This window comes from Neomonachus schauinslandi, chromosome 10 (genome assembly GCF_002201575.2).
Source record: "Neomonachus schauinslandi chromosome 10, ASM220157v2, whole genome shotgun sequence".
In the NCBI taxonomy this organism is placed as follows: Eukaryota; Metazoa; Chordata; class Mammalia; order Carnivora; family Phocidae; genus Neomonachus; species Neomonachus schauinslandi.
Genome location: NC_058412.1, coordinates 44015232 through 44033978, shown reverse-complemented (window position 1 = coordinate 44033978; position 18747 = coordinate 44015232). Strand labels below are relative to the sequence as shown.

Below are 18747 nucleotides of genomic sequence, written 5' to 3'. Positions count from 1 at the left end.
CCTCCCCTTCTTTCTCTTTCTTTCTTTCTTTCTTTCTTTCTTTCTTTCTTTCTTTCTTTCTTTCTTTCTTTCTTTCTTTCTTTCTTTCTCTCTCTCTCTCTCTCTTTCTTTTCTCCTACTGCACAAAAGATGTACTCTCAAATTGTTAGAAAGGAAAGAAGAGATTTGGATCTTATATGACTCTAGGCTTGGGTGAAAGTTGGTGTGGGCATTAGAGAGTGCCTGGTTGGGGTAGGAGGACATATAACATTCAGCCAGGAATTTCCACAGAAAAGCCATCTCTTAAAAGACTGCCCTAGACACTTAATAGTCTGTAAGTACTGTCTACCCAAGACCTAGTGCCTGTCTGAATATCGAACCTTAGGCATAAATACCTGTAGCCTCAGAGGTCACTGAGCTGCCTCTGTGACTACCACCTTTTGATCAGAATGTGTCCCTGCTGCTCTGATCTCTCCAAGGCATCCAATCATGGATTCCATTACATTCTTACATTGAAACTACCTGTGCTATTGGCTAGCATTGATAGTTTGGATACTCCCTAACTTACTGAAGAGGTGGTAGATGTATCTGTGGGACTAAATAGTGGTAGTCTTCATTAAAAACTCTCTGATTCTTGCTCTTTAGTATATCTCAGTTCTTCATGACTAAGGAACAAATTCCTTTATTCTTCTGTATTTTACTAGTAGAAGAATATTGTTTTATGGAAACCCTAAGCTCTACCATTTTGTTAGTTACAACAAATTTAGGACAGTTTTGTCCATCCTTCACACTCAACTGATACAAAAATCCCTGATATGTTTTTTCAGCTTGAGACCATTGAATACATCAGATGTTATAAGGCATTGCAGAAAGGTAGGATAAAACCGTTGGTTAATGTTTCCCTAACATTGATAAGTACATTCTTATATTGCGATATCTAAAGAATGCCATTGAATATAAGGATAACAGTAGGATACAAATAACACATGTAGACAATATGGAGACAAATATGAAGAATAAATATATTTTAAGATTATTTTATCCTTTAACAGCCTCTCATTCAGTTAGACAGTAAAACTAGAAGAAACTACTGAATTCTAAAGTTCTAAAGATACAGTATCGGGCACAGGAATAATTTAGCCTTTGGTTTTTCTTGAGCCATATGAATTTAAGGAAGTTATTTTTTCTACCTCTGATGCATCTCTAAGCCTAATTTCTTCATCTATAAAATCCAGAATAGAACTGACATAGATGGGCTTTAACTTTCACACTTTTAAGTGTAAATGTAGGTATAGGTCAAGAAGAATAAAAATATATAACATCAAGGTGAAAATGACAGCTTCAAATGGGAGAAAAGGAAAATGTGTAATAGAGTGCTGTAGGTTCTTACTGGAGGATAGGAGAGTGTGCTCATCTAGCAGGAGAGGGGGATTGAATCTGAGAGTTGCCTAGTTGGCTAGACTAAGAATTCCCAAGAGTAGTTTATCCTTAAAAGGATAGCCTCCACTTTCTCATGTACTGTTAGACCTAAACTACTTTTGTTGTTTCCATCCCAAATATGTGATATACTGGCCAAGAAGTGAGCAGTAAGAGTCCTGCATATGCACATCCTAAATGACCTTTCTCTAATTTACTAAAAGCCTTTTAACTTTGCAATTGGAAAGGGAAATGAACTGAATGAAGATAAATTGTCTTGGCTTTCTTGCTGATTAACTGTATAACTATCTGGAATGCTACTTGTAGAATAATATGGGAAGAAATGACATCTTAACATTTTTGTCTTCCTATCCAAGAATATGGTATGTCTCACTATTATTCAAGTTACCTTTTATGGTCTTCATTAAAATTTTTCTCTTTTTCTTCATCTATGTTTTGTGTTATGGTTATCCCTGGTAATATCAAGTTATTGTGAATAGGATATTTAAAATCACATTTTTTAAAAGATTTATTTGCGGGTGGCGCCTGGGTGGCTCAGTCCTTAAGCATCTGCCTTCGGCTCAGGTCATGGTTCCAGGGTCCTGGGATCGAGCCCTGCATTGGGCTCCCTGCTCTGCAGGAAGCCTGCTTCTCCCTCCCCACTCCCCCTGCTTGTGTTCCCTCTCTCGCTGTGTCTCTCCCTGTCAAATAAATAAATAAAATCTTAAAAAAAAAAAAATTTATTTGTGCGCGAGAGAGAGCACGTGTGCAAGTGGGGGAGGGGAGCAGAGGGAGAAAATCTTCAAGCCAACTCCCTGCTGAGTGCAGAGCGTACCCAGGGCTCCATCCCACCACCAATGAGGTCATGACCTGAGCGAAACCAAGAGTCAGACACTTAACTGACTAAGCCAACCAGGCGCCCCTAAAACTACATTTATTTACTAGTTAGTGCTGTTATGTTAGATTTTTTTTATTGTTTATCTAGTATTTAGCCACCTTGTTCTTTGCTCTTATGGTAATTCTAATAGTTTGTCTTTGAATTCTTTTGTATTTTATTGATACGGTCATATTCTGTATAGGTAATAGCATAATTTACTGTTTGCCTTTCTAACATTTATATCTTTTTTTAAATCCAATTTGTTGACATTGTCCTCTAATAAAATACTGAATACCAATGGGGAGGGTTGACAATTGTTTCTTTATTCTAAACTGATTAAGACATGAGCATTTATGGACCCCTATCACTTCCCCTCTATTTTTCTCTTTCATCCTATCATGGTCTTCCACTTGTGAGCAAATGAGAGCTTTGACTAAAAGAGGACTGAATTGATTTGCTTCATTTAGATGTAATCACTTTTTTTCTTAGGAACTTCCTGTAATATTCCATGGCTTTTTTTTTTTCCATGTAAGTAACAGTTTATACTAATTTGTTATTATGAGCATACCTAAATTGTTTATACAGTAATGCAGCATGAGATAACAGAAGAATTGAAATGTATTACTTTTACAGAAAATGAATGGATGATATAGTCAGTTTGCTATTTTGACAGCTTCACTATCAGCTTCTACTCCCCCAGGTTGTCAGTATACCCAAAGTTAATAGCTCCTTCCCCTCTCTGTTGTTTCTAATTTGAGAAGACTAAAAAAATTAGATCTCAAAACTCAGAATTGCATATAAGATGAGAATAAATGAGATATCACTGAGAATAAAAGTATTTGCCTCTAATAATGAGCCTATCATAAATCAAGATTTTTGAGGTGTTTGCAGTATTTGTTTAGGGGGCTTTTGTGCTTATTTCCAGGTATTGGCTGTTTGGTGGAGTTGAGGTTCTTAGAAGAGTAGTATGTTAATGTGTTAAAGTATATCCTTATTAAGGAGAACACTCTTGGGGTGCCTGGGTGGCTCAGACGGTTAAGCATCTGCCTTTGGCTCAGGTCATGATCCCAGGGTCCTGGGATTGAGCCCTACATCAGGCTCTCTGCTAGCAGGGAGCCTGCTTCTCCCTCTGTCTGCCTGCCGCTCCCCCTGCTTGTACTCTCTATCTGTCAAATAAATAAAATCTTTTTAAAAAAAGAGAGAGAGAACACTCTTGTACCTTAGGAAAGTAACTTTTGTTACAGGCTGTCTTTCTTCTGATGGTTGCCTCATTGTGGGTGGAATTGAAAAGACTAATGTCTTATGGGCTACATACACATTTTACAGCTATCGTTATCTGACAGTCTTATTCTTAATGATGGTACCTTCCTTTTTTTTTTTTTTGTCTCGTGTTTGTATTTAAATGTCCTTATAGAGTCTTTCTTTAATTCACTGTAGCTAATTATTTAGCAATCAAAAGAGAGCTAAGTACGACATGTCCCCAGTGTTACATTCACCACCTCTTACGTATTGGTTCTGCTTGTATTCATCAGCTTAGTTCACATTTATTCAATACTTTTTGCCTTCTGGTGTTATTGCTTGCCCTATAAACTGACTGGACATTAATTGTGACTTTGACTAATCACTTTGTTTGCTTTTGGGTTTAGAGTAAAATAGGAGAAACAACAGCATTTGGAACTTTTTTGTGGGCTAGCTTTCTTGATCACCTCCAATAAAATCCTGAGTCTGCTAATCAGGGCAAATGTCAGTGAAAATAAACCACAACACCCACATTTTTAAGAAGCTGATAAAAAATATGGAGGCCACGATGACTCGCAACTTTTGCTGAACAGAATATGAAACCAATTTTTTTCATTCCACTCTCAAACTTCTCACTGGTAGAAAATAAAGGATCAGAAATCTATAGGAGATAAGTTGTTTGAAAGATAATAACAGCTTTGTTAGCAAATTAAATAACTCTAGTTATAGTGCTAAAAGAAGTTTGGCAGTTGAGATGTGTTACAAACTATGATACTTGGAAAAAGAGTGGCAATGAAAATCTAATTTGAAGTCTGGAAATTTTAGCTGGTTAACCAAATGATGAGACTAAATCATTCGGTTCCCTCAGATCAAATTTGCCATTTTGTTTTTATAAGATGAAATCAGAAATAGCAGAGCTCTTCAAAAGTCCTTGATAAATGACCTGTAAGTAATGCGTATTGATGGCCCACTCTTCATTAACTGTTCTTTCACCTCTGCCCTGACTCTGGGGACTCAGGACTGGGTGTTGGTTCTCCTGAGTCAGTGGTCAGAGGCAATTCCACATTGGTTTTCCTTTTCTTGCCTTCCGGAAGCTGGTTACTCCAGTGTGCACTGTCCTATCAATCTGTAAAAGCACAACCTCCAGTGAACTGGAAACTAAGTTACCGGTGGGTCTGCTCTTCCAATGTATTCACATACTTTTTTTTTTTTCTCTCTATGAAATAAATAGCTGTTTATTTATATGCTAACTCATATAATTCCCCGTTTTCCTTAAGATTAGGCTATGGGACGTGCATTCATGATTTAATAAACAAGGGCTGTTTTAAAATGATGAGATGATACTGTGTTTTTTCCTAGACAGTGGTGCAGATTAGTTTGACAGTTTTTCTTTCGTCTTTAAGGTGACAACCCTTGTCAACACAAGCAACAAAGGCCCATCTGGTAAAAAGAAAGGGAGGTCAAAGAAAGCCCATGTACTGGCTGCCTCTGTAGAACAAGCCACTCAAAACTTCCTGGATAAGGGTGAACAGATTGCTAAGGAGAGTCAAGATCTCAAAGAAGAATTGGTCGCTGCAGTTGAGGATGTACGCAAACAAGGTAGGAAGAATAATATTGTTCAAGAGGGATCTATACTGATGTGCAAACAATGGATTTATCTCTAGAACCAATGCATATTTGCTCAAAGAAGTCGTCTTATGTTTTTCCTCAGTATCTGCGCTTGTCATTTTTAATATTTGCTGGAATTAGGTGCATAGACAAATAGAGATATTTTTAGTTGTGGTGGTGTACCATAGCTATGAAAGCTTTATGTCTGCCATTACTTCCAAATTTTCAAGTTGTTTTCTCTTGGTAGATGAACGCAGACTCTTGTGTCAAACTCAGGCTCCTGGGAGGACAGGATGAGAATTCCTCATACTTAACAGAGTCACTGAACGCCCAGGGTTTTAAAGAGGAGGGAGGAGATGATTGTAAAGCAGTGTAATAAAATTATTGTTGCTTTGTATGATTTTCAAATTTATATCTTCAGTTCACAGCTAGTTAGCTATCTATGGATCAGTTAATTATATAGCTAGCTAGTTAGCTAAAATGCAGTTTTTCAGCATACTTAAAATTTTTAAATGTGGTAAAATACCCATAACATAAAATGTACCATTTTAACCTTTTTTAAACTGTATAATTCAGTAGTGTTAGGTATATTTACATTGTTGAGTAGCCAATCTCTAGAACGTTTTCATCTTGTAGTACTGAAACTCTATACCTACAGAACAACCATTCCTCATTTTCCCATTGCCCTAGCCCCTGGCAACCACTCTTCTACTTTTCTATGAATTTAACTACTCTAGATACCTTTTATAAGTGGGATCATATAGTATTTACGACTGGCTTATTTCACTTAGCTATCTTCATGGTTCATCCATGTTGGAGCATGGGTCAGAATTTCTTTCATTTTTAGGACTGAAAATATTCTACTATATGTATATACCACATTTTCTTTATCGCTTCATCCACTGATGGACACGTGTTTCTTCTACCTTTGGCTATTACCCCCAGCCTGGCCTCCCTACTGTGTTTCCTATCTCAGTAAAAGCCGTGCATATGTATCCAGTTGCGGACTGCGGAAATCTTGATATCGTTCTTGTTATTGTTCTCTCCTTCCAAATACAGTCTATTACAAAGTCCCATAGATTTTTAACTCCAAAATATCTCTTAAGTGGACCAATTCCTATCTTATTTACTCAAAGGTACCATGTTTTACTTGCCCTGGGCTTTAGTACACGCTGTCTTCTTTTACATAGTTAAGGATGACTCATTCTGCACATCCCAGCTCAAAGAAAACCTTCCCAGGGAAACCTTTCCTGACACTCCTGTCATACTTTTTCATGGCTTTTTCCTTTATCACTTTGTACAGGAGAATTTAATATTTGTGAAGTAACCTGATTGATCACTTTCTACCATGACACACTATAAATTAATAAAGATAAAGACCAGACTGTGTCTCTTTTGCTGATCCATGCTTTGTAGTTCTTAGCAGTCATAAGACTTCAATGAATATTTGTTGAATAAATGAAGCAATAGATGAATAAATGTTCTATCCCTTTTCTTCTTACAAACCTACCACTTTTTAAATTCCCAGATGTGTATTTAGTCCCTGGAAATACCAACCCTCCTTCTTCACCAACAACCATTATTTTTCATGCTGCCATCTTCTTCCCTATCTTCTCTCCCCTGAAAGTTAATTTCATTTACATTACCCTAATATAAATTGTTATGTAATTTGAAATGTTAAATTTTACATATTTCATCTAATGTGGATGGAGTATATTTGTATACATGTTTTAACAACATGAAAGCTTCCAAATTTTCAGGTCCTGTTGAAGATTGGTAATCCTTCTGAATTGCAAATGTACACTGTTTGTTTTCATGCATATGTAGTTTTCTTTTCTTTCTTTTTTAGGGTGACTGCATACACTTAAAGTGCACTATTTTATAAGCTTTGACAAATGTATACTCTGTAAAACCATCACCACACTCAGGATAGTGAACCTATCCCTAGTGAAGAGGGCTTTTATTGGTCCCTAGGATGCTTTCTCAGAGCATTTATCTTTAATGGTGTTATATTTTCCCTTATAGTTTTTTCACCAATCTTTTAGCTTTCCCTTATTTTTCCTCATAATTTAGTTTTCACACATTCTGTAGAAATTAATATTTCAGTTTTCTCAAAGCTTATATAAGGAATGCTTTTTTTTTTTGGACATGATATAAAAACCAACATAGTTCTTAGCCAGCCTGTCCAGGAGATATGAGAATGAGATTTTTTTTTTATTTTAAAAGATTTTATTTATTCATTTGAGAGAGAGAGAGAGAGACAGAGCACAAGCAGAGGGAGAGCGAGAGGGAGAAGCAGGCTCCCCGCTGAGCTGGGAGCCTGATACGGGGCTTGATCCTAGGACCCTGGCATCATGACCTGAGTCAAAGGCAGATGCTCAACCATCTGAGCCACCCTGATGCCCCAAGAGTAAGATTTTTTAAAGATGCTAGTTTAGGACAGCTTACAGCGGTCACTCTATGGAGGATATTTTAAACTTTCTCTATATTATCCACTTCTTATTATAGAAAAATTATGCATCAGAAATGATGCCTATGAGTTGACTGTATGCAAGCCCCACTAGTGGGGGCGCCTGGGTGGCTCAGCCCCACATTGGGCTCCCTGCTCTGCGGGGAGTCGGCTTCTCCATCTCCCTCTGCTTCTCTCTCTCAAATAAATAAATAAAATCTTTTAAAAAAATAAAAAATAAATAAAAGGTCAACTATCACGTGTCCCTTTTGCTGAACAGTGTCAAATTTAAGGAAACATTGTTATAGTCTGCAAAAGAGCAAACATTCTACGGGTAAAAGCTTTAGAAATTTTTCTTTTCCTGGGGCGCCTGGGTGGCTCAGATGGTTAAGCATCTGCCTTCGGCTCGGGTCATGATCCCAGGGTCCTGGGATCGAGCCCCATGTCCAGCTCCTGGCTCAGCGGGGAGCCTGCTTCTCCCTCTGCCTCTCCCCCTGCTCGTGCTCTCTCTCTCTCTCTGTGTCTTGAATGAATAAATAAAATCTTAAAATTTTTTTTTTCTTTTCCTCTTTCTCTCATTGTCAAATATCTCTCACTCTCTCTATATAGAGTTCAGATGCCTGTCATATGTGAGAGATGCCTCTCGTGCCTGACAACAGAGCCCTCAGGCTCTCCTTTCTGCTCTCTGACCCTTCTCAGTTCTTAGTGTACAATCTCCTTAGCCCATCCGGTTTTGCCCAATTTTCCCATTGGCCCATACCCAGATTTTATTCACAAATGAGAGCCTGGGTTGATTTTCAGAGAGAGATAGGGTGATCGAGGAGAACATTTAAGGATTAGAACAGGACTATTTAGTTACTGGAAACTTCGAAACTTAGTATCTTTCCTTCCATCATAGAAGTCTACTTTCTTACCTGTAAGATGATATTCAGAAATTATGAGAATGAGGCCATCAAGAAATAATATCCTCCTATAAAGTGGCCCTAGTATCTGTATATGCTCACTTATCAAATAATGTGTAGTTTAGAACTAAATCTATGAGAGGGGATCTTTTACTATTGAGTTGTTTTTGCTTTTTTAAATCAAATGATCTGAAAGTGTTGCCACTTTCTAAATAATTTTCAGCACGAGTCAATGCCAGAAGTTTTAATATTGTACAACTGCATTTTCAGACTTTTAATACAGAACGATTTCTTATTGGGGTTTTTCTGCATCCAAAATGAGATTTTACAGCATCCATGATTGCAATCACTGTAATATGGCAAGATTATATATGAAATTATCTATTTATGCCATTATTGTTTCTAGGCTAGACTTAGTGTTATTTGAATTTCTTTATCATTTGAAAAATGTATTATGTCTTTTAAACCTAGGCTGTATGCCAGATTCTTAAAAGTGCTCAGTATGAGGGGTGACAATATTTTTATTAAAACTAGATTATTCCAGTAGAAGATTTTCCTGTGCTTTTAAGTTCTAACCTGTAAAAAGAAGTGTTCGAGTGCATGTACGATAGAGTTTCTGTTAAAAACAAGTATCAAAACTAAGTCATCGAAATATGTATTAAAGAAGATAAATCATTGTATTCAAAATTTAGAACTCTGATATTTTAGACTTAGGTAAAGATGGGATATTTAGTCAGAGGTGTGTGTGTGTGTGTGTGTCTGTGTATCTGTGTAATTGTTTTATCATAGCTAAAGTAAAAGTAATTATATATATGTATATTTTCTTCCTAAATTAAGTTTAAACTTCATCAGGATAGGAACAATGATGTGTATGTGTTTTTTCTACTCCTGAAGTACTTAGCATGGTTGCTGTAGCATGTAGCATGTGGAAGGAGGCTTGCATGTCAGCAAAGCAGGCTTACAAGTCAACAGAGCACCAGATGTCTGGTTAAGATATCTGATATCTGATGTTACTTTAGCCAAAAGCTACATGATTTAAACTAAATCACTTAACCACTTGAAGCCTCAATTTCTCCAGTTTTCAAATACAGACAGGGTAATTGTTGCATTTTCCTCACTGGATTGTTTAACATAATGAAGTCACAAACAAATTATAAAGACATTATAAAAATATTAAATGTTATATAGATGTGAGGTATATTTATTAATTATAATTTATCAAAACGATCTGTACTACCTATGGCGATAGCTCTCTTTCCTATCACTGAGCAGTCCTGGGCCTTCCAGGCAGGATGCTGGAGAGCTGAATCAGCATCCAGTAGTCTCCCAGAAGGGGACTGAGTATCTCAGTGTGGCTTGGATTTGGTGGTGGTTGTGTGTGGTCCCAGAAAACTGTGATTTAATAGTTGTGCAGCTGGTGAACCATATGTAGAAAAGCTCCTAAGGAGGAACGCAAAGGGAGTTCCAGTCATGTCTTTATATTGAAGCTCTGGGCCAAAAACAAAGCTTGGGACAGAGAATGCCAAAACATTTTTAATGTTTACCATCAAGACCTTCCTGGATTGGAAACTCTTTCTGAACTATGGTCTAGTCTGGGTTTCTTAAATTTCAGTGAATATTAATATCGCCTGGGAAGCTTTTGAAACTCTTGATGTTCAGGCCTTCACCCTTATCAATTAAGTTAGAAACTGTGGAGTAGGACACAGGCATCAAGGTTTTTAAAGTTCCCCAGGTGATTAATCCACTTCTTGTCCATTATCTCCACTTTGATGACTCATCAATCCCTGTTAGTCAGCTAACATTTCACATTAGGTAGCAGATGGCAGTCACTCATTTTAGAAGGCCTATAAGCTTATAGTTTGCATAGAGTTAGAGAGGAGAGATTTACATAGGAGAAACAGCCTGATATTCTATGTTAATATGTTGTAGATAGATATAGTCTGTGCTAAATGAGGTCTTATAATGCCTGACCTTCTGTAGGCACTCTGAGAATATGCTTTAAGTATACGCTAAGGAACCAAATCTATAGGACAGTTAATATTTAAATTGCTGTTGGAAAAGAAAGGTATGAAGCTGGAACTAGCAAGGAGGAAAGTATGTTTAAGCTGAGCATGAATTAAAAATCTGTCAAGGATAGTGGGACAAACATTTCAGGTTGAAGCAACCTGATTTTTAAAGGCAAAGAGATAAGAATGACATTGATAATTGGGGGATGGATAGAAAACCTTGATTTGAAGAGAAGTTTCATATTCAGGCATAGTTAGAAATCTGGTAAGATGATAACGAGGGACCACAGTGGGAAAAGTTTAGGAACTAGGCTGTGTATAGACAACATGATGGAATAAAGATAGGAAGAAAAGAAGGAAGCTAGCTGATTGGCCTACCTTTTAAGTGATATTTTAGAGATTATTTTGGCAACTACATGGAAAGTTGACTAAATCAGAGAAAGATTGGACTCAGATTGCTTATGTGTTATTGTAATATTGAAGCGAAAACAAAGCAAAAATACTTTGAGGTTCTAGGATTGGTGTGGTGGCAATAAGAAGAGAAATAAGAAACTAGATGTTACAAACACTGTGAAAAAGAGTAAAAGATTTGCCATTTGTTGAAGAAACAAGAGTCATTATTCTAAATTTTTGGCTCTGTACAACTTAATTGGGATATTTAAGGGGTGACAGGGATGGGGAGAAATGACTGATTTGATTTTAAACATCGATGAATGAGAGGAACTGCCTAGCAGATGGTTAATGCTATGGGAATGGAACTTTGGAGAAACACAGAGATTTGACATCTTTTGAGTTGATGAATGAAGCTTTTTAGAGACAGACTTTTTTTTTTTGAGTACTTGCCAATAGATATATAGAGAAGAATAGAGAGATGTAGGTTTAATTTTGGATGAAAGGCTCAATCAGGATTACAAGATGGGATAGAAATAGAGGAGAGAGGCATGCCCTGAAATATGACCAGAGAACAAAGATAGTACAGAATCCTGAAATCCAAGGTAATAGAATATTTTGCAAAGGAGACTGATCAATTTAGATGCTAGAATGCTGTTGCAATTAGGTCAAATTCTTCTGAGATCATGGAGGATAAATAATGAGAAAATGCCTTGGATTTTGCTAGAAAGGTGTCATTAATTTTATTTAAAAGTTTATTTTCAGGAAGCTGAAGGAACAGAGTAGATGGTGAAATAATGGATCTAGGCAGGAAAGCTCACCATAGTCTTCTTTGGCCATCATTGCACTATATATATCATTGTACTTTTGCTTCTGCAGATAGTCTGGTACTCAAATGAGGGACCATATGTTATCATGATTTTATGTATCTCTGGAGCCTGGCACATGGGAGCACTTATGGCATGATTCCAAAGATTGCCACAATGTGGAAGGAGAAAAATCCAAGAGTGATTGGAGAAAATATTAAAGGCAAGCAAAGAATATGATTTTTGCTTACTTTGCTTATTTTGTTGAGCCCAAATCAGAAGTATGAGAGCATATACCAAGAGAGGGAGCCACTGGTGAGAGCGATTATAGATACAAAGGGAAAAGGCTCAGGTTGGTTGCATGAGATAATGCAGAAGATACATTTCTTTATCTAGAAAACAGGTAGGAAGGAGGAGAGATGTATCCAACAATGGGTTTTATAGAAAAGATTAGAATCAAAGTAGATTGGTTGAAACTATCTCAATTATTTTGAACAAAAGAGGAGGTGATTTTAACGGATCATGTATATCTAATATTTGACCACTGTTGTGGATTTAAAAATAATGTCTGTTACCAGCATCTGTGTGGATCTCTCATGTGTTTCTAAGGGATTTATTTATTGAATACAGTTGATTGTTACTGCAATTGAAAAGGCCAATTTATAAAAGGCTTAATTGTCTAAGAATTTTTAAATTTAATGTGTTTATTTGGTATGTACTAGCATCTGCTAGCAATGGGATGCTCACATATTGCCTTTATGAATCTTCTTTGATTTGAAATAGATCCAAAAGCTGTGCTTTGAGTGATAGGCAGTCTTCATATTTGTCCAATAAGCAGCTCCATTTAAGAGATAACACAGCAGTTGCTTTGCTGACATCCCATTTTTATAATTCCACACCCTCTTGAGCCATGGATCAGTTGCTTGGGCTTTCTGTCTTTGTCAACAACCTTCTCTGATTGCCCACTCTCTGTCTAGGAAGTTAAAATAAATAAAAACAATTAAGACATGACCCAGCTACCAAGATATGCCAGGCCAGGGTATAGACAGACATGTACATGGTCCTCATCCAACTTTAAGAGAGATCTCATGGAGTAAAGTGACAAGAGGTACAGATAAAAGAGGTAGTTTCTTTGTGGAACCATTTTTTTTTTACATCAGAGATGGTCAAACCATTCACTGCTCATACAGGGTTTGGTTTGTTTGCATAGAAGCTCAACTGTTAAGTGATGTGGTGATATCAACTAGTTCCATCATTAATTTTTTTGCCCAATCAATATTTATTGAGCAACTGGGGCGCCTGGGTGGCTCAGTCAGTTAGGCATCTGACTTAGGCTCAGGTCATGATCTTGGGGTCCTGGAATCAAGCCCCACATCAGGCTCCCCACTCAGCAGGGAGTCTGCTTGTCCCTCTGCCCCTCCCCCCTGCTCATGCTCAGCTCTCGCTCTCTCTCAAATAAATAAATAAAATCTTTAAAAAAATATTTATTGAGTAAATGATGAACAGTGGACTGAGACAGATGGAACAAGACTGAAAAAAAGTAGTAGAGGGAGAGAGAAATGTGTCCCTCACATCTCTGAGGAGAGAAACCTTTTGCCTCTTGATGACTTAGACTTTCTCTTTCCTTACCCCCTTTGTTATTGGGGTGTGATGTTGGTGGAATGAGCTGGTCCAACAAAAACTCTAGTTGTTAATCAACTCTGTGAACTCTCTAGCTAAGATCTGGTCCATGGCCATTTCCTTGGCCAAGAAGCTCCTAATGTCAATAGTCCTGTCCCTCATCCTCCACCTGCCCTATTGATATGTAAAACAGCAGTGTGGGGAGGGGTGAGGGAATGTTTTCTCTTGGAGCACTATCCACAGAGATCAGCTCTCTAAGGAGAAGGAGAACTGGGGGTATTGCAAGGATTCTTTTACTCCTCCACTTGTCCTTTTTCTCAGGACAACTATCTCTCACATATCCCTAGCTTTATGCCTCTACTCTTGGTACTCAGAATTTTTGGTCTCCTAGAGATACTGGAGTTGCTCTTCTGTGCCGTGTGCTGACTCGTCACTGCTGCTTGACTATCCTTGTATGAGTGGTATGTTACTGTGTTCTAACGTAGCATCCTATTGGTCATGGGTTTCACTGCTGTATAGTTGGAGGGCTAGGGGAGTAGGTCTCCACTGAAGGGGGCTACCTTCAGGGAAGAGGAGAATTTCATGACAGAAAATGGAGATTCGAGAGGCAAATCCTAGGGAAGAGCAAAAGAAAGAAAAGTACTCATTTCTCTTTTTGGATCTTGCTTCCTTGAGCTCGGACTTTGCTGACTGTAGATCCATTGCTTTAAAAAATAATGTTATCAGGATGCCTGGGTGGCTCAGTCAGTTAAGTAACTGACTCATGATTTCGGCTCAGGTCATGATCTTGGGGTTGTAAGATCGAGCCCCATGTCGGGCTCCATGCTGGGTGTGGAGCCTGCTTAAGATTCTCCGTCTCCCTCTCCCTCTGCCTCTCCCCCGGCTCACACACTCTCTCTCTCTCTCTCAATAACAATAATAATAATATCAAGTAATATAATAAAGTGCATGTTTATTACATGAAGCAAAAGCAGACCTTGAAGTTGGGATGAGAAGTATCTCTTCAGTCTCAGACTCACTACAGCTGAGTCAGGGACCTGATGATGCTCTGCTGTGTCCATGCACCACTGCTGCTCACTGTCCCTCACACGGCATCTCCTCCCCTTCTTTACAGAGGCTTCTTTCACAGGTGTTTCTCAAAATGAAGTTCACAGACCACTTGTTTCAGAATCACCTGTGTGAGGATGGGTAATGTCTATAAAAATTCAAATTCCTGAGCCTGGCCATAAACCCAGATTCAGTATAGCTGGGGTACCACTAAGAATCTTTATTTCCAGCCAGTACCCCAATCTTATGCTTCCAAAGTTTGTGAATCACTAACAGTCCAAGCTTTATACATCTTTACACACGTCATCTTTAATTAGTTTAAGTCTTTTTTTCTTCCAGCGAAAAGGATGTTATCCAGGAATGAAATTAATTTTCAGAAGCTTTAATATCAGAAGTTAAAAAAATAGAAAAAACCTTAGAGATATATACAATGACAAAAAAATAAAAAGAGGTTTAATATGAAAAAATCATGAAGAAAAATGCATAAATGTGAAAATGCTGTACAATTTAAGATTCCTCTTAATGCCTATTTTAACATTTGCAGGAGTTTTAACTGTTGCATATTTGGTTAAATAAAACATATTCGTATGCCAAAGTTTGCACTAGTTGAGGGCCTGGGAATGTCCCATATCAACTTGAGGCCCCATGTATGGCTCTTGTTTCAGCATATTAGGAGATAATGACAGATTACTCTTTTCATCTGATCCCTCTTTCTGGAGCTCTTGGCTTTTGAAAATGCCATAATCTTTCAGGAAGAATAATAAAAGCAATAGCCTCCATTGATTGGTTGCCACTCCATTTGTAAGACACTTGGCATATATTCTTTCAATATTATTTTGTTAGTTATTTGAAATATTATTATCCATATTTTATATAAAATGATATTGATGCTGAAAGATCTCCATGTATATTAATTGACTAGAACAATTAACTCAACAAATATTTAAGTACTATGTACCTGCCCTATTTTAGGGACTGGGAATATAGTATGCTGAAGAAAGAAAACAGACATTCCCTGCCTATAAAAATACTACATTCTGACATAAGACAGACAATAATAAAAAATTAAGCAGGCTGTAGAAGTGTGATTTAAAGATGGAACAACCCAAGGCATGCTGAATGAAAGATAAATTGATAAGGTGAACTTAAAATTAAAAACTTTAGCTCTGTGAAAAACAGCGCTAAGAGAATGAAGAAAAGCCATAGACGGGGAGAAAATATTTGTAAGTCACATATCTGTTAAAGGACTTGTATCAAAGATATATCAAGAACTCCTAAAATTCAACAATAAGAAAAGGAATCACTGGATTCAAAAATGGCAGAAGACCTGAATAGACACATCACCATCGAAGATATATAGGTGGCAAATAATCATATGGAAAAAATACTCAGCATCATTTGTCATTAGGGAAGTGCAAATTAAAATGAAGAGATTTTACTGTATATCTATTAGAATCCGTAAAATTCCCCAAGTTGACAATACCAAATGGTGGTGAGGATGAGAAACAAGAACTCTTATTCATTCAGATGCAAAATCATACAGCCACTTTGGAAGACAGTTTGGTAATTATTTTTATAAAACTAAAAATAGAGTTACCATACAACCTATCAATCTCAGTCTTTGGTGTTCACCCCACTGTTATGAAAAATCATGTCTGTACAAAATCACCCAACCTTATTGTATTAAAAAAAATCTCTTATTTTAGAATAATCTTAAATTTACAGAAAATTTGCAAAGACAGTACAGAACATTACCATATACCCTACACCCAGTTTCACCTAATGTCATTATGGTACATTTGTAACAACTAATGAACCAATATTGATACATTATTAATGGAACTGAGCACAATGGTAAAAACAAAAACAAAAAACAACAACCCCCCCCCCCCAAAACACCATAATAACGAGCCCTTCTGCTGTTGTGATTAACGAAAGTGGCAAGAACACAGTGTGGATGCTGAAATATTCTTGTTCTTACACGGACTTGCAAAGAGTGATAAATTATACATCTGTATGAATAAAATGTGGAATCTAGTTTAGAAGATTGCCAATCTGGGACTATTTCCTCTAATACCCTTTATTGAGATCCTGACTTGTCAGCCTAAGTAAAACTGTTCTTGCCTTTCACAGAATAGATTTAAGGAGGCTTACAGGATATACAAAACACAGTAAGAAAGAAAAAAGAAATCCATGGAAAAGAAGAAAGAAGGGTAAGGTCAGAGACTAGAGAGAAGCCAGGAAAGTGGCTAATGCACATATAAATCAGTGCCCAAGCATGCTGCGTTGTATGTACGTGTCCACTCCAGAGTGGGAAGATGGCAGGAGAAGCATTAAGGGATCTGGGGGGCAGTTTTGTAGTGGACCCAGAGCCAAATTCCAACTCTGCAATTTTCATGCTGCCTGTGCTGTGGGACTTGGGCAAGTTCCTTATCCTCCATGCACCAGTGTTCACTTGAGTTAAGTGGGGCTAATCATGCATACACTTTCAGGACTGTTGTGGAGCACAGATAACAGGATGCACATAAAGTGCTTAGCACCAGACCTAGCACGCTGCGGGCTCTAAAACCCTGGTAGTCATTGCCTTTACCATGAATCATTACTGTTACTGGACTTGCTACAACTGGGCAACAAGTTAGGCTCTTAGGCTTTCTAACTGGCCAATTGTAAATGCAAAGTATTACGATATTTAATTTTAATTACAAAACAAAACAAAATCTTTCAGGTGGATTGCTAAGTCACCTCCATTTCATTTGAATTCCACTTATTTTAAGGGAAATTCCTTAAACAAAGCATTTGATCCCAACCATGCGTAAATAGAAATAGTCTACATTTCCACATAATGATAAGGAAACCTGGTCATCAGGCACTTCCCTTCTAATAACTAAGTCTGTAATTCAATCAAAAATGCAACTGACATAAACATCTTGAATAACCACAGGATAAGACTGTCCAGGATGAAGCTGATTCATTGATGCATCCTAACTGTGATCTATGCCAGCAACCTGATGCAGCCCGGTCCATCTGTACTACCTGCAGACCCCCCTAAAACTGAGGCCAAGTGAGCATGCTTTTAGATGGAATTCTAATTTTTTTTTGAAAGATTTATTTATTTATTTGAGAGAGAGAGAACATGAGCAGGAGGAGGGAGAAGAAGAGAGAATCTCAGGCAGACTCCCTGCTGAGCATAGAGCCCATGATTGATCATGACCTGAGCTGAAATCAAGAGTTAGATGGTTAACCAACTGAGCCACCCAGGCGCCCCTCCCATGAGTTTTTAAAATAAATTTGCTACCTATAAATGGTTCCTTTTCACCCACAGCATTCTGGCTTTCAGGCTGACCACTCTCTGGAACCTGCTCTGGTCTGAGTCACTGGGCTCAGCTTTGGTCATATCTGGCCATTTCTCCCTCTACATCTTACTCAACCTCTCAGTAGCATTACATGGAGTTGACAACCACCCATCACCCCGGTCACCCTTTTTTCTCACTTCTCTTGGCTTCTGTAGTACCTCCTTTTCCTCCTACCTCTTTCTAGTCCCATATCTTAGAATTCTAAATATTGGAATGTCCTAGGGCTTAGGCCTGGGCTTTCTTTTCTATTAGTCATTTCACTCTATATACCAAAGACTTAAATTTTTTTGCCTCTGGGCCTTAGATAGGTCTGTGTAATTTGCTCCCACTCAGATCCAATTATACCCTCATTTTTTTTCCCATTTAGGAAAGGGAGTAACCCAGTTGCTTAATAGCATGAGAGTTATACTGTATTCCTTTTTATCCCTTATTCCTTACATCCAAAGCCATAATTTAATTTTATCAGCCTTGCTCCAAAATATATTCTAAACCTATCCATTTTAAAGCAGTACGGCATAATCATTAAGAGCACAGGTTATGGAACTGGATGGCCTACATTTGAAACCTGACTCTAACATTTCTAATCGTGTGATTTTACATAATTCATATAATCTCCCATAGACCTCAGTTTCATCTTCTGTAAGGTGGGAATAATAATAGTACTCATCTCATGGGATGGTTCTTAATATAGGCAAGGGACTTAAATCAGTGCTGACAGATAGTAATATATAAATTAATACTTATAATTATATAAATGCTAATTTAAAACACTTGCTCAGAAAGGCCTTTCCTAACTCCTCCATAAAAAACAAAGTAGGAACTATATTCTTTTTTTTTTCTTTTTGATCTACAAGCCAACTGAAAGAGAAGGTAGATTTATCATTATCAGTCAGTGTTCTACAGAGAAACGGACAATAAGATGTACATACATATTTGACGAGATTTATTTTAAGGGATTGATTAATGAGATTGTGGGGGCTAGCAAGTCCAAAATCTTTCAGGCAAGCTGGTAGGCTGGAAACTCAGACAGAAGTTACTGCTGTGGTCTTGAGGCA

At 37.5% G+C, this 18747-nt stretch overlaps 1 protein-coding gene across 4 annotated transcripts in view; it reads left to right on the top strand.

Moving 5' to 3' along the window:
- CTNNA2 (catenin alpha 2) overlaps window positions 1–18747 on the top strand; it is a 949691-nt gene that overhangs the window by 89276 nt on the left and 841668 nt on the right. For all 4 annotated transcript variants that reach the window (XM_044919117.1, XM_044919118.1, XM_044919116.1 and 1 more), the window contains exon 2: window positions 4915–5110. In XM_044919117.1, the coding sequence (XP_044775052.1) occupies window positions 4915–5110 (196 nt within the window). The remainder of the gene's footprint in view (window positions 1–4914; window positions 5111–18747) is intronic.